Source organism: Aythya marila (assembly GCF_965140915.1).
Source record: "Aythya marila genome assembly, chromosome: 6".
NCBI lineage: Eukaryota > Metazoa > Chordata > Aves > Anseriformes > Anatidae > Aythya > Aythya marila.
In genome coordinates, this window is record NC_139047.1 from 18489981 (window position 1) to 18505507 (window position 15527).

General features: G+C 50.9%; 2 protein-coding genes across 4 annotated transcripts in view; both read right to left on the minus strand.

Annotated features, from left to right (window-relative positions):
* Positions 1-571: 571 nt before the first annotated feature.
* On the minus strand, positions 572-3031 carry DLX1 (distal-less homeobox 1). The gene is made up of 3 exons (XM_082763914.1): positions 2597-3031; positions 1881-2080; positions 572-1475 (listed from the first exon to the last, which is right to left on the minus strand). The coding sequence occupies exons 1-3, from the start codon at positions 2907-2909 to the stop codon at positions 1221-1223; spliced, it is 768 nt and encodes a 255-aa protein (XP_082620040.1). The 5' UTR covers positions 2910-3031; the 3' UTR covers positions 572-1220.
* Positions 3032-3268: 237 nt separating this feature from the next.
* Positions 3269-15527, minus strand: part of METAP1D (methionyl aminopeptidase type 1D, mitochondrial) — a 49916-nt gene continuing 37657 nt past the window's right edge. For 2 of the 3 annotated variants that reach the window (XM_082763026.1, XM_082763025.1), the window contains exons 7-10: positions 7673-7770; positions 7481-7528; positions 6624-6702; positions 3269-6500 (exon numbers count right to left, since the gene is read on the minus strand). In XM_082763026.1, coding sequence (XP_082619152.1) covers positions 6422-6500; positions 6624-6702; positions 7481-7528; positions 7673-7770 — 304 coding nt within the window. In that variant the 3' untranslated portion in view covers positions 3269-6421. Of the gene's footprint in view, positions 6501-6623; positions 6703-7480; positions 7529-7599; positions 7771-15527 lie in introns of all 3 variants that reach the window. The other variant, XM_082763027.1, reaches the window with a different exon arrangement.

Consider the following 15527-nt stretch of genomic DNA (forward strand, 5'->3'; position numbering starts at 1 on the left):
TTTTACAGCCACACGAAACAGAACGGAAATAATCATTAAAAAAAAAAAAGAACAAAACAAAACAAAAAAAAAAAAAAAACAAAACAAAAGGCTAAATTTGTGCAACATGTTTACAGAACAATAATAATAATAATAATAAAGAATAAAATATGTACAGCGAGTAGCTCCTGCACGTCGGTTTGGGCATCTCTGCTGTGGCCGCCTTTCCGCGGGGAAGCCTCGGCGGGGCTGTGTGGGGCCGTGCGGGGCCGCGGGTCCCCCCCGCCGCCCTCGGGGCTCCCCTTGCGCCCCCGGTGCCTCGCTTCGCCTCCGCAAAGCGGCCGGCAGCTGCCGCCGTCCCCCTTCAGTCTCAAACAATGTGCATCTCTTCCTTTTGTCAGAGAGGTGAAAAACGCAAAGCATTCGGACCAAAGCTTTCCACGCGCCAGCGAAGTAGAAAAGTTATTTGTAAAAGTTAAAAACCGCATCCTTCTTTTGGGGGGATTTTGTTTTTTTTTTTTTGTTTTGTTTGTTTGTTTGTTTGTTTTTCCCCCGGAGGGGCGGGTTGCGGGGCCGGGGGTTTTGGGTCGAAGTAAACCGTGCGTCCGAACCGTGTGCTCAGCAAACCGGGTCGTCCGTTTGTCTCTAGCACTCTCATAGTGGTAATTTAAGTCAATAAATAAAATCCCTTTCTTCCCCTCTTAACAACAACGAAAAATATACAGATGAATAGTGAGAGTTACAGAAAACGTAGAAGAAAAAAAGCTCTGGAAATTGTACAGCTCGCTCCCCCCCTGCGACCGCAGAGCCCGTCAGATCGGGGTGGCAAATAGCTGACCTACATTTCAACAGACACAGACAGACAGACAGGACAGAGGAGAGGGCTCCCCCCCACAAACATATTTTTCTGATTGTCCCACAAAGCCGCGGCCGGCGCTCGCTCTGCTCCCAGGCTGTTGTGCGGTGCTCGGGGCCGCTCCGTCAGCTGTCAGCGGTGGGAACCGGCCCGCATCACATCTGTGCCCTCCTGCACCGAGCTACAGCGCAGCGTGCTAACGGCTCTATGGGCAGAGACCTCCTGTTTGTTTGTTTGCTTCCTTTTTTTTCTCTCTCTTTCTCTTTCCCCCTCTTTTTTATTATTATTTTTTTCCTTTTACTTAATTTCATTTTTTTTTTCCGTGATGATTTTAATTCTTTTGGGGACCGATAGTGCTTGCGGTAGGGGATGGACGGGTGTGAAATCACATCAGCTGAGGCTGCTGCATAGCTTCTTGGTGGGCCGAAGGGTACCACGACGTGTAGCTGGGGATGTAGGTGCCCGGGGTCCCCGACGAGGCCTTACCAGAGGCGGAGGTGGTGTTCCACACCGGGGGCACCGGGGGCGAGCTGCCCGAGAGAGCCCTGCCGTTGGTCAGGGCGCTGCTCTCCAGGGCGGCCCCTCCCTGCTTCATCAGCTTCTTGAATTTGGAGCGCTTGTTCTGGAACCAGATCTTCACCTGCAACGGGAGCAGGGCACGGTTCAGCACGGCTCGCCACGGCTCGGCGTCCCCCGGCACGGCCCCAAGCGGGGCCCCTACAGCCCCCCCCCGCCGCCCGCCCGCCCCGACGGGGCCCCCAAAGGTCCCCTCGCCTCGCCCCCCCCGGGCCCGCAGCTCCCCCGCTCCTCTTCCCCTGCTGCCCCGTGTCCCGGCCGGGCCCCCGTCGCCGTTTCGTGCCGCCGAACCGCCGGGACGCGCCCCCCCCCCCGACCCCCTGAACCCCCAGGCCGGGCCGTGCCTCACGGACGGGGCGGGCGGCGCCGGGCCCCGCTGCCCGCGGCTGCGGCCCGGCTGCGGGAATCGTGGCCCGGGGGGAGAGGGGAAGGGGGAGGCCGGGGCGGCGCGAGGCGGCCAGGGCCGTACCTGGGTCTGGGTGAGTCCCAGAGAGGCCGCGAGCTCGGCTCTTTCGGGGAGAGCCAGGTACTGAGTTTGCTGGAACCTCCTGTTCAGAGCCTGCAGCTGCAAACTGGAATAAATAGTCCTGGGTTTGCGGATTTTTTTCCCTTTCCCATTAAAGCGAACTTCCCCTCCTTCTACCACAGTGCTTTTCTCCGATTCGGCCCCTACAACCACAAACGATGCACAATAAATAATAATGATAGCGGCAATAGTAATAATAGCAGTAACAGCAACAGCGACAGCAATAGTAACAATAACAGCAGCGACATCGACAACAACAATCATGAGAAGGAAGAAAAGTGCGGCTCGAGTAACGCTAACAAAGGCTCCGGGCGATTATGGCAGCCCAGGCTTCTTCCCAGAGAAAGTTTGCTATTTTTACAGGCTGCAGTTTAGGTTTAATTACCCTTAATTGCATACATTGTTTATAGCGCTACGCAATAAATAATTACGAAGACTAATACGTGCACATCTGGGTTGATTTCTTTTCCAGCCGGGCATTGTGTGCTCTGTGTTCTGCTCCCCTGTGATCCTCAGCCTCTCCTGACTAACATTTTGTAATTTAATTTTAATCCCCCCCGATATATTGCTTTTTTTTTTTTTTTTTTTTTTTTTGATCCAAGCATCCTCCCTCCCTCCCTGCCTTCCCTGCCCCCCCGCCCCAAGCCGAGTGCACCTACCTGTCTCCTCTAACCGGGTCTGAGTCAGGCTGGAGCTGTTGGGGTAGGACTGCACTGAACTGATGTAGGGGTTGGTCGAGTGGCTGCTGACCGAGTTGACATAGGGGTAGCCCAGCGGTCGGGAGAAGGACGAAGCTGTGCTGTACGAGCTGTCAGGCTGAGAGTGGCCCGCGGAGTGTAAACAGTGCATGGAATAGTGTCCGTGGGACATGGGAGAAGGAGACATTTGCTGGCTGGGCGGCCCAAACTCCATAAAGACAGCCTTCCCTGAGACGGGGCTATTTAGACTCTCTGGCATGGTAGTCATGGTCATTTCTTGTCGCTTGGTCTGTGTGTGTGTTCTCTCTTCAGCTTGCCTTTTTGGGGTCTGTTGTGTTTCTCAGGACAGGAAAGAACCCAATTTAAGCGGAACAGGGTTTTTCACTTTCCATTCATAAGAAAATGGAGTTTGTCTCTTTGAAAAGTCTAAGCATGATGCTGGAGATCTACACAAACTCGCCTAAAAGCTTTGACTCAGCCAAGCCTATGAATATTCATGAGACGGCGGAGCTGATTGGTCCGCCGTCTTGCATAATCGCTTTGGATTGGTCCGAGCCGCTCGGGGCTCGCCTGGACCCCGGTGAGCGCCGAGAGCCGGACTCGCAGCGCCGCGCGGCCCCGAGCGCCGGCCGCACGCCCCGACGGCCCCGCGGCCCCGCCGCCGCCGCCGCTCCCGGCCCCGCCGGCCGGCCCCGGCGAGCAGCTCCGGCGGATCCCGGGCGAGGCGGGGGCCGTGGCGCCTCCCCCCGCCCTTCTCCGCCCCCCGGCGCGGAGGGGCGCGGGGCCGACCCGGGAGGGGCCGCCGGGGTGCTCCCCCCCCCCGGGCACCGGGCCCCGCGGGCGAAGTGGGGCCGGGGGTCCGGGCAGCGGCTCCGCGCTCCTTGCCGAGGGTCCTCCGGCTCGCCGGGCAGTCATTGTTTGTCTGGGAGGGGGCGAAGGGAGGGGAAAAAAAAAGCAAAAAAAAAAGCAAAAGAGCTCCGGGGAAACAAATGCAAGGAAGCAAAGCTCGCCCCGAGCGGCGGCACTGAGCTTGAAATGGAAACTTCCGCGCGCGTGAGCGGTGAATGAGGTGGGACTTGGGAGATCCTCCCCAGAAAGCCCCCGATGAATCCCAAATTACTTTGTTAGATAATTAGAAAGTGTTGATAATTATTTCTTTCATAATTCGGCGGTGTGGCTGTAACAGGAAAATGATCTCGTGAAAGTTCACACGTGCAGATGTATTAGTTACTGATTCATTTGATTAAATGCTAGTCTCAAGTGCTCTGATCCACAGCTGAAGGCGGCCCCATTAGCATAACACTGATGTTTAATTTTCATACGCATAATTAGCCATATATTTAACACTAATAGCAACATGCAGCCTTTCAGCATTAAACAGCCTGGGATTTGATCTGGCCTGGGCTGAACTTTCCCGGTTACACCTAGGCTGTCTGGGGCGCGCGGTTATCGCGGCACCAAGTCTCTGCAATCGAGCACGTTTTGGCAAAGGGCGAACACCAATAAAAACCAACACTCAAAACAAATCGCCTGGCTGAGGTCGCCGGAGGTGGCAGCGCCGACTTCTCTTCCCCGCTGCCGGCTGCCGCCTGCCGTCGGGGCTCCGGGGCTCCCGGCACGGCGGCACTGGGCACCCCCGGTCCCGGTCCCGGCCCTGCCTCGCGGCAGCCGGCTGCTGGCTGCGCCGAGCTGGCAGGAGCGAGCCCCTCTGTTCCTCTTTTTTTTTTTTTTTTTTTTCCTTTTTCATTAGTCGCTCTGTCGGTTTTAATTGCCCATTTCCCAACGCCTCTTTTACTCCCCCCCCCCCCTTTTTTTTTTTCGCTCGCGACGCGTAAAGTTCATTTCCACAAAATAGCTGCGGATTGGTGCGGGAAGGGGCAGGAGCGGTGAAGCCCACACGGACTCCTCCGGCAAGCGGCACTGCCCCCGGCGATGTAAGTGACCGTCCGAGGCGGGGCTGCGCGCTTGGCCGCGGAGGGGACGGGGCGCGACGCCGCCTTCGCCGTCCCCGAGCCCGGGGCCGGGGGTCCCCGCTCCACCGAGCCCCGAGGACGGGCGGGCAGGGCGCAGGCAGCCGTCGGGAGCGGGGCCGCCGCCGCCCAGAGCACCCCTCGCCTCCCGTCCCGTGGAGCGGGGCCGCCGCCGTCCCAGCGGGGGGGGCGCGGAGGCTGCGAGCGAGCCCCGGGGAGCGGGCGGGGGGCGGCCTCCCCGTCGGGGCCCCCCTCGGGCTCTCCCGGGAACGCGTCCCGCCTGAGGGGAGGCCGAGCGCTTCTGCTGTTTAGTTTGCAATTAGGGTTACAAAGGGGTGCCGCAAATGCCGGGATTACCCGCGGGAGGCCTCTGCGCACGGCGGCCCCGCGGCATCCTCCGCGACGGGACGGGACGGGACCGGACATGGCCAGACGGGACGGGACCGGAGGGGACCGGACGGGACAGGAGAGGACGGAGCCGTGAAGCTGCGGCGGCCACGCGGGGCCGGGGGGAGCCGCTCGGGCTTTCGCTTAGCACCTGCGGTGCCCCCCGGGGGCTGTGCCCGGGCCGCGAGGGGCCCCAAACTGCTCGGGGCGGCCGCCGCTGGGATTTTGGGAAAGCCAACCCGCTTCCCCGGGCAGTGCCGGGCGTCCCTCGCTTTGCCGGCCCGACGGCACGCCGCGTAACCTCTGCGCGTTTGTAAACTTGTTTGATGCATCGTTTATTTTTACAGGTTTTAAGGCCTTCCAAACTAATCTAGGGGATGAGCGAACTGAAAGGCTGCCCTGCGGTATTAGAAACGGCCTGGGGGGGGGTCCTGCTTCCTGAAAAGATGCTGTTAGAAACGATTCGAGCTGACAGCTCGCTGTACGCGGGTGCAAGCAAACAGCACGGACAAACGGGAAGACGCCGGCTCGGCCCGCTCCAGCCCCGCCAGGCGCGCTCCCGGGCTGCCCCGGGCGGCAGCGGCAGGACCGCGGGCCGGGCGCGCTCCCGAGTGCCGCCTGCTCGTGGCCGAGGCAGGAGCGGGTCCTGCAGCCGGTAAGTGTCACCGCCGGACACGTCCGGCCCGACGGGGCGACGAGGCGGCCACCCCCCGCAGCCCAGAGCCGCCCTCCCGCCCCGTCGGGCCCGCAGCGAGCTCCGGGGCCGGGCGTTCCCCGAGGGCCGCCCCCGCGGGCCCCATCCTTCCTCCGCCGCGCTGCCACACGCCGAAATCGCGCAGTGTCCCCCCCGTTAATCCCCATGCCGGCCAATTCTCCAAGCGGGGCAGCCATCGGGCTGCAGGAAAGCGCGCCCCGCATCTCGCCTCCAATCGCTCCGTGTGCCGCGCCGGGAGAGCAGCCGTGGGCAGGGGGCAGCTGCTGGGGAGAGGCTGCAGCCCCCGGGCCAGCCCCCGGGAAACTTTCCTGTCCATCGGAGCAGAGTTATACAGCCCGGCATGCAGCGCCAGGTAGCGGCAGTGAGGCCAAACTGAGCCACAGCTCAGCTGTGAAGTCCTGTGTATGCCCCGCACGGGACATGGAAGAGGGGGACCCGCTCGCTGCCCTCACCCCAGACAACCCAAGCCCCCGCAGGCTGTGCGTGGCTGCCTCCAGGGTCACAAACATGCCATCAGGCTTTTATTAAATACTCACCAGGTAACACACAGAGAGGACCGTGTCCAGAGCCAGCCCCTCGGGCTGCTTTTTCTGCCCCCTGCAGCAACTTAGGCAGCACCCATTCCCCAAAGAAATTACAAAAATCTTATCTCTGTCCTGGGTGACACTGGCAATTTCGCAAGCACAACGAGTCCCTCCGCGCCTTGCTCCATCTTTAGGCTTCTTCCACCACTTTAGAGAGGATTTCTGCTCCCTCTGAGGTAACCACGATGGTATGCTCAAACTGCGCTGACCTGCAGGGCACACGCAGCGGTTATCAGGGGGCAAACGCGCCGTGCCCAGCAAACTCAGGCGGCTTTTGGCTGCCGGTGACCAGCTCGGGGGCTTGGGGAAGATAAAAAACCCAAATCAGGCACCTTTTGTTGTCTACAGAAATCGCGGTCCATTTATCCTCCAGGATCTCAAATTCGGGGGAGCCTTCCATTATTATCGGCTCTGTAACAAGGAAAAAAACAAACAAACCCCTGTTTTTTCAAGTTAGTCACGCTCCCTGTGAGCTGCGGGGTGAGGCAGGGGCCCAGCAGGCAGCTGCCCTTCGGTGGGTCCCGGCCCCGGGCCGGGTCTGAGCTGCCACTGCCACGGGAACCGAGAAGGAAGACGAATCGTTAAGGTAGGGGCTTGCCCACTCCTCTTTTGTAAAAGCGAGGAATTTTAATCAAGCTTTAATTAAGACCCCGTGGATAATAACCAAAGCGCCAACCACGCTTATAAACAGCAGATAGTTTGAAATATCGGAATTTTTTTAAACAGCCTTAAAATGTTCATTAAAGCAGCAAAACAACAATTTTCTGATTTCCCTCTAATTGCCGCGCCATTTAGCCTCGCGGGGAGGAAGAGCGGCTTTTCCCCGGCAGCCCCGTGCCTGGCGCTCGGCGGCTGCGGGGCCAGGCTGTGCCTGGCAGCTCCGCGCTACCCCCGGCCCGGCAGCGGCTGCGGCAGGCAGCCGACAGACACCCCCGGGGTCGAGCTCTTCACCAAGATTCACGCCAAGGGCTTTTTCCCTTTCCCAAATCTCGGTGCTTGGAAGTCGTCTCAGCCCAGCGCTTCCTTATGGCATTTTAAGAGTAAGGTTTTAATCTGTTGCCTGAGGGGTCAGTGCCGCCTGTACCCCCACGTCCGACTGGACATTTCTATATTCAAATAAAGAAATAGCTCACAGCTGGGTCGTTGTGTGCGTGCTCATTACAGACAAACACAGAATACATTTACTAACCTATTGTGAATGCCATTCCCTCTTCCATTAACAAGTCACTGTCATTGGCTAGAAAAGAAAATAAAAACGCATTTATACACACACACACAGATATATACTGGCAAGAACAGCCAGCTCACCTCAGAGCCCATCTGGGTGTGCAGGTGCCGTGCTGCCCACAGCCAGCCCCACAAAGCGCCAGGGCCTCCTTACCGTGGTGCCACACCTCGGGGTGCCCATGGAAGTACGACCCGATGCCATGGCCGACGAAGAAGGGGCAGACCTGGAAGCCGCCACATTGTGCCACCAAGCTGTGGGGGCAAAAGAGACACTGTGAGGGAGCACGCCCCGGCTCTTGACAGCTCGCCAGTGCCAGAGCGTCATATTGGTGTGGGGTTGACATTTCGTGCTCACTCGGAAAGAGTGGTCATCAGCGCTAGCGGCAGTGAGCCATCGTTAGGTTTCAGAGTTAACACACCCATGGGCTGAGCAGGGCAGCAGCACAGCCTCCACTGAGACCTCCCTGCCCGCAGAGCCCCCACTGGGCCATGTGCCTGCGGCATGCACTGGGTTGTGAGGGCAAGGAGGGTCCTGCTGCTGGTGGGGTTGGTAGAAGGCAAACCTATTCCCTTGCAAAATACTAAAAACACTCAATGCCGAAACATATTGCAACTGCAGATCTGTTCACTTCAATTCACAACGTATTTCTAACAAACCCACCACGACAGTACCGAAAGCAAATTATAACAGATACGGCATTTGAGTTCTGCCTGGGAGCTCTGCCCTTTCCTCATGGCCTATGAGTAAGGAACATCTCCGAGCAAGATGTTCTTGCCTGCAGGAACAGGGCCCAGCACTGCACCTTGCCCTTGCTGGGAAAGCAAAATCCTATCCTAATCCCTAAAAGCTGGAGGACCTGGAGACAAGTGGGGTGTCCTCTGGCTGAGGGGCTGCCCGATGCTTGCAGGCCTCTTGCCAGGGCCCTGCTTGGTGCTGACTGGAGGCTACTCAGGCAGCAGGGCCAGCCGGGTCCAAAATGGAAACACACGGAGATCTGGGGGGCCGGGAGACGGATTAGAAGTGACAAGGAAGCTGCTCCTGCATATCATCCCCACATTGTTTCTAAAAGCAAACTGGATCACAGGAGCAAGGCAGGAAGACACTCAGTCTGAAAAGATTTTGTCTGTGAGATCAAAAGCCTCATTTGTTCATTTTAAATCAAGGCAGGCAGTTAACACTTCTGGTTTGGCTATAGCTGTGGCTGAGCAAATGCTCCTCAGAGTGTGACTACAGGCTGACGAAGAGCGGGAAAGATGAGAAAAAAGAATAAAGGTGCCAGCTGTCTCCTCACGTAGCCATTGCCCTGCGCACAAGGCCATGCAGCCTCCACAGCGCTCGTGCCGGCACCCGCCTGTCACTGTCCCTGGAAGCAGCTGCCACTGCTGAAGGACATGGAGCGCCTCCACCGTGGTGCAGGAGTGAGAGAGGGGAGACGGGTCAACAGTTGACAGTGCTGCCATGTCCAGGCCTTAAGAGCATGTTTTAACAGGATTTGTGTAGTAGCTTTTACCTACCCATCACCCCGATACAAGGACTCACCACATTTCTTTCATTACTTCTGGAGAAGAATGGGAAATTCAGGTTTAGTTGTTATTAGTAACGCTAGAAATTGGGCTTCATTTAGTTATATTCAAGGTCCAGAGTTTCATCTTCTACACAATTTACATGGAAAAAAAATCATGAAGGCTTATGCAGTGAAAAGTCCTACTAGTGATGGAAAAGTCTTTCTGCTGTGCCTCTGTCATGCCAGCCTGGTCTGGGTCAGAGACCTGGACTGTTTAGGACGATGCTGAAGGCCAAGGAAGAACAGGGAGGAATTAGAAAGTCAGATTACTCAGAAACATACACAAAATGAAATGGAAGATCTCCGGTGACCAAGCCCAGAGCAATGCAGATAATGGTTCCCATATGGGGGAAGCGATTCTCTGAAGAGACGGGAGAAGCCGTATATGCACCGCAGGGTAACCTTTTCCTTTGCCTCCTTCTGTGAGTCTTTTTGCAAGAGCTAAATGATGCCAGCAGCTGTTCAGCTCCGCCAATGCCTGCCCAGGGCACCCCTGACTGCTGCCGGGCCCCGCACCCACCCCCAGCTGCTGAGTGGCAGCAGGGGCAGCTGCTCACAGGGCACCCAGGCATGAGAGGCACTGCTACAACCACGTCCCCTCCTCTTGTGGTGAAATAAGTGGTTCTTGCGCGTTTTAGTGTTGAATTCTGCCACTTTCTTGCCAAAGAGCTTGAAAACAACTCGGCTGGTATCAGTACTCGGGTGGTTACCTTCTGTGACACCAGCACTGCCAGCCATATGCGCTCCTCCGCCTCCCCACTTAAACGTGTCTACATACAGAGCCTGGGCCTTCTTTATATAAATTTTAACATGACCAACGAACTTGGAGTGACACACAGAAAACCTGTGGAGAAAATAAGCTGCAGGCATGAAACTCAGCCATGTTCAATCTGGTTTTAATATCTGCATGTGCTTCGGAAGCACTGCATGGGGAATTTCAAAGCTCTCTGCAACTACTAGCTTCACTTTGGAGTATTTAAAAAATCCTAGTGAGCTGTCACATCCATGTGGAGGTACAGTGAAACACATGCAGCTTCCATAAAAGAAGGTTGCTAATGCCAGCTGCGACTTGCAAGGGTAATTCTGTAAGCACGAACGTTCATGTAGACCATAGATACTTGCAGGGAGGACGTTGAAAGACAGGTCTGGGAAGTGTGAACTGAACTGCTGATCTTGATCATTCCTCTGGCCACTGGAGCTCCCAGGCTGTGGAATCTGGTTAAAAAGCCTGGATGTCACAGAGTGGAGCAGTTTTGCCTAAGTTGGCCATTTGCTGCCAACAATAGCTCAATGTTTTGGTCTTGCTGCCTCACTGCCTGGCTCGGGATCTGTCAGCAGTGGCCTTTCTCTCCAGCTTTCCCCAGAAGGCAGCTTCATAAGATTACATTTCCTGCTCTGTGAAAACAGGGTACCAGAGGAGTCCTGGCTGCAAGTGGGAAAGAAGCGAAGGAGGGTGGCAGGAGCTGGTCAGGCTGAGTGGGGCTGAGGAACCGGGCTGCAGGGCTTCTCATCTGTGGGTACATCCCAGTCCCACCACTGCCTGCGGTGCCAGCTGGGCAGCAGAGCCACACTGCACTGACAGCATAAAGGGAGGACAAGGATTCTTCAGTACAATCGTTGTTAAAAATATCCGCTGATAACATTTACCATCACACATTTTATTCTTCGAGCCATGTTGCGTTGCTTGGGCAGAGGTGAATTGGGCAGGATTAAAAGCATAATCATTTAATGAGCTCAGTACTTGATTTCATGTTTTGCTGCCATGTGTTACAGCCCAGCGGCTGCAGAGTCAAGAGTCCCTGCAGCACTGCTCCTCTTCTGCAGGCGGCAAAGTGCATAGTGTCGGGATGAATTGGCTGTGGCCAAGCTGGTAAAGGAAAGTCACTGAGGGCAGGTGTCTGCCTAAAACCCATGGGCAGAGCCTCTCAGGTGGTGCCTTCATGCTTCTGAGAGTGGACAGCGGAGCTGGGTGTCAGTTCCTTCCCAACTGCTGCCAGACAACAGCTAATTCCCTGCGAAAGGAGGGATGAGCATGGAGACACTCGGCTTTCCTGCCAGCAGCCCAACGGGGAAATTCCAACAAAGCAGCAATAGGCAGGACTGCTCCTCTACAAAGCTCTCCTCGATGTTCTGGAGCATCCATTGAGAGTTTTTGAGTGAATGGGATAAATCCCTCTTGCTGAAAAGGAGCTTGAAAAAATTTCCATGGGGGGCTGGCCCTGTGCCTCCCCAGAGAGCCTCAGATAACCTCTGGGAGCACCCAGGGGACAAGGGGCATCCCAGCTCCAGAGGAAAACACCATACACTCAGTCTCATGACTGGGACTCCCATTCTGGGACAAAAAATAAACAAACAACAACCCAAAGCTACACTTTATTTTCTATTTATCAGATTCTGTTGCTTTTTCCTCAAGGCAGGTCGGGCCCAATAATCTAAGCCCTCACTGAAGAAACAAAATAAACCAAATCCTGCTTTCAGCCTGGAGCAATACCTCCCTGTGCCCTCTGGTGCCAGAGTGGAAGAGTTGGCTGATCAGCTAGGGCGGCACAGACTTGGGCTGAACATCCTGGGGAACTGATTCCCAGCTACAGCTGCTTCCCACTCACTGCCTGCGTCTCTCCCCAGAGACCAAACTTTTACACCGATGCTCTGCTGCACGACACCAGAGGCCAAAGCTCCCAAACAAATCTGCCCTACACCACTGGGCAGGGGGCATGCTTGGGAAACACTGGAAGAGAGAACAGATCTGTGATAATTGTTTTCTTGTTCAGGGACCTGTATGAATGCATCTTTTTTATTTAAATTAAAAGTATTCATGCTTTTCTTAAATATATTGTTAACAAAATGACCATTGAATAGCATTTTTTTTAACATTCTTGAAAATGGCATCAGCCTGAACTAGATTTGCTTATGATAAAAATATTTATTTTCAACAGCACTATATTAACTAATTTGAGAAATTACAAATGTATATGGGGAAAATATTAAAGTATTTTTCTCTCAAATAGTAATGCTAGACTGAGGGAATGCACAAGTTCAGGGATTCCCTATAATGACAATAAATGTTGAGGTATAATTAGTAATATTTTTGAAAGCCAACAATTGTTTTTTGAAAGAAAGGTACATTTTAGTTTCAAACTGGAACACAAATTACTGTATTTTTCTTACAATAGTGCTGAACTTTTATTTGAGGTTCTCTGTTTCTGAAAGCAGACATGATGGATTGAAATAAAAGATAATTTATTGCAATGCTTACTTTCAAGTGCAGAGAGAAGCAGTGTAATTGTAATTTACAGTAGCTGTCAAGGAAAATCTATCACAGATGACATTAAAATGACTTATTTTGCCTGAGCCACTTATTGTTTAAATGTGCATAATCTGATAGAAACAGATTTTTTTTTAAATTCTGCTTTATATTGTTCTAAATTAATATCAAAACATATACTTACGAGTTAAACATTTTAAACCATTTATTAATACTTTCCTCACTACTATTTTTTCCTAGGACTTGGAAACTGGTTTATTTAACAATATCACGTTTATGTTTTTTAGCTCTATACACTCACAACACTTGCACATATCTAAACTCAATGGCTAAAAAGTAGATTGCAAACCAGATTTATTTCTGTCTGAAAGAGAAATGTCATTAGTGTTAGAAGGAAATGGGAACACAGGGCCCAATTCTGTTCCCAGTGGAGCAGATAGACAGTTTTGCCACCATCTTCAGTAGGAACAGGTTAGCAAAGATTCACATTTCTCTAAGCAGAGTTACTCATGAATCCATGTAATCTTTTATTTGCAACTTCTAGCCAATGTAAGAAGGAACCGCTGCCCATGAAATACTTGCTTTCAGCTATCGAGCTTCAATAACAAAGAGTATGTTACAATACTGAATGCAAGCTTACCTCTGTGATATAATTATTCCCAAGCCATTTACAGAAAGCAAATACTCTGATTATTGTGTCTAAGATATGTTCTGCATACCACTTGAGCACGTTTATAGAAAATACTAATGAAAGATACCTAGACGGATCTCCATTCTGAAGGGCCTAAATGTTCTCAGGTATTTATGATCTCTAAGTCTCCTGAAATGGAAGATTTCTATGTATTTTTGTATGTATGTATGCAGATGCAGAAAGATAAATAACCAGAAACATACAACTTCACTCAACCAAGGCGATCTTTCAGCAGAGGCAGTGTTGAAGTAGTTCTAAACACATCAGCACATTTAAATTGTCTACACGATAAAATCTTGAAAAATAAAGTTAATGACCTGCTATTTCATATGTAGTTTTGGACATCTACTAGCTTTGATTAATCTGCTTTTCAAAGGGGGTGCTGACTATATATTTACACTTTGCAAGTAAACTGACCTCCGTAGCAACACAGCAAAAATCCAATGTCAGATTCAATTCTGTTCTTTTTCTTCTTCCTTTTTTTTTTTTTTTTTTTTTTTTTTTTTTAATACAGCTAGAATTAATGTAGTGAATCTGTAATGAAATGCATTATCCTGCATGGAGATTTATCAGATTTTCCAATTGAATGCCATGCTTTGCTAGCACTAGCTGGAGTTCACCTGCATGTTGGTGTGGCGTGTGGCTCTTTTTTGTAAAGAGTTAAGTTGAACACAAAAAAAGGGAACAAAGGTCAGCACCCAGCCGCCACTTGAATGTGAGATTTTTCTTTTTATTCCCCTTGATGTATACTAGGCTCTGTGTTATTAGTCTTAATGATGGAAAATTGTAGTGTTGATACAAATCTTTTTTTCAAAGTAGTAGGCGGGAGCTCCATTTGTTAGTAAGTTTTTTTGTGACTAAAAGCCATGGACAGTACATTTATGTAGCAGTAAAAGGCCTAGATGCTCTTTCCATAGCAGAGCTAATTATTCCTACTGTGACCTTACTGATCTACCCTGTTCCTAGTACATCTCATCTGCACGCCTGTTCCTCTGTGTAGATGGTGTCAGAGAATATGAAAAACCCTATAATGAAACCATTTTCATGATGGAGAAAGGCTACTGGAGTTGCACTTGCTACAAAGAGGCTCAATTATATGAGTAATTGTGATAATTTTCTACATTCATAGCCTTCAATGGGGAAAAAAGAATGAGAGCCACAAAGGAAAATTACTTTAACAAGAAAGTACAGAGAGTAAAAATGGAAGAAGAGACAAAAAGGGGGAAAAAAATAACCAGAAAAAAAGTTTAAAAAATAGATCTGGAGGGAGGAATAGCAAGACAGGGAGAACAACAGAAATGCTCAAAAAGCCTATGTGCAGCTGTGTTGCACAATTAAATTGAATTTTTTTTCTGCAGTTGATGAATGTGACTACTGCAAATGTGCCTCTGTAGTTAGCTATCATTTGTTGTTCCGTGACAGGAAAAGGATAATTACCTCTCAGAGAGAATCAAAGGCTGACATGCCCTTTAGACACAGCCATGAATGCAGAGCTCGATAGAATGCTTGAATAAGAATCTAGTGTTCTGTGCCCCCTTCTACTCAAGAATAAATTTTGTTAAAATGCAAGAGCACCACCAGTAAATTTGTTGAACCCTAGGTGTTCAAAAATATGAGGTGCATCTATCGACTCATCCCATTTGCAAAAATAAAACTACATTTTGAATTCACTTCTATTATATTCATGGACAGTAAGATAGTGAGATATGCATTAAATTTCTTTTCCCAGTAGGGGTCTGATTCAACATTTCCTATGAAAGAACAGAAAGACACTATCCTTTTTCTCCAGGCTAGTTAGCCTATAATTTAAAACTGTCAAAAACACAATTTTATACAAAGTCTTCAATAAAAGCTTCTCAGATATAACCCAAAGAGGTTTTACTAAAGTTTGATTCAGACTCTGTTACAATATTTTTAAAGCTATAAATACATCTAACTGATATTTTGCCGCTCTCTTTTTTCCTTAAAGTATTTGAAGATTTACAAAGAAAAAAAGCAGCATCCTTTCAAGGTGACTAAGCCTTGCAGCTTTTAAGTAATCGCAACGTATTCAATAGTATGTTGGGACCATTAACAGTCCACTGAAGTATTGCTTAATGAAATGTATACAATATATGTCTTTTTTTTTTTCAAACATTTAGAAATAATCAATAAGTACCTTCAAAAAATTAAGCCATATTTTTATTCAAAACTGCCAGAAGAAAAGTCATGACTGCATTTATGTAACAGCTAGAACAGATGCAAAATAGGGAAAAATCTCTTAATGTGAGCTCTTTCTTCCCTCTGACGTTAGTCTTTGTAAGATAAGAAGCTCTCGAGTTAAATATTTTTGTACTTTTTAAACAAAGAGACTTATTTATGTTGACTAATTCCTTTGTAACAATCATTATTGCTATACAATGAAAACAATGGTTTCTAACCTTCTTGCATTGTTAGACAGATGTGATATAGTTTCACACACAAATAGAAAGAAAAAAAAAACTCACCA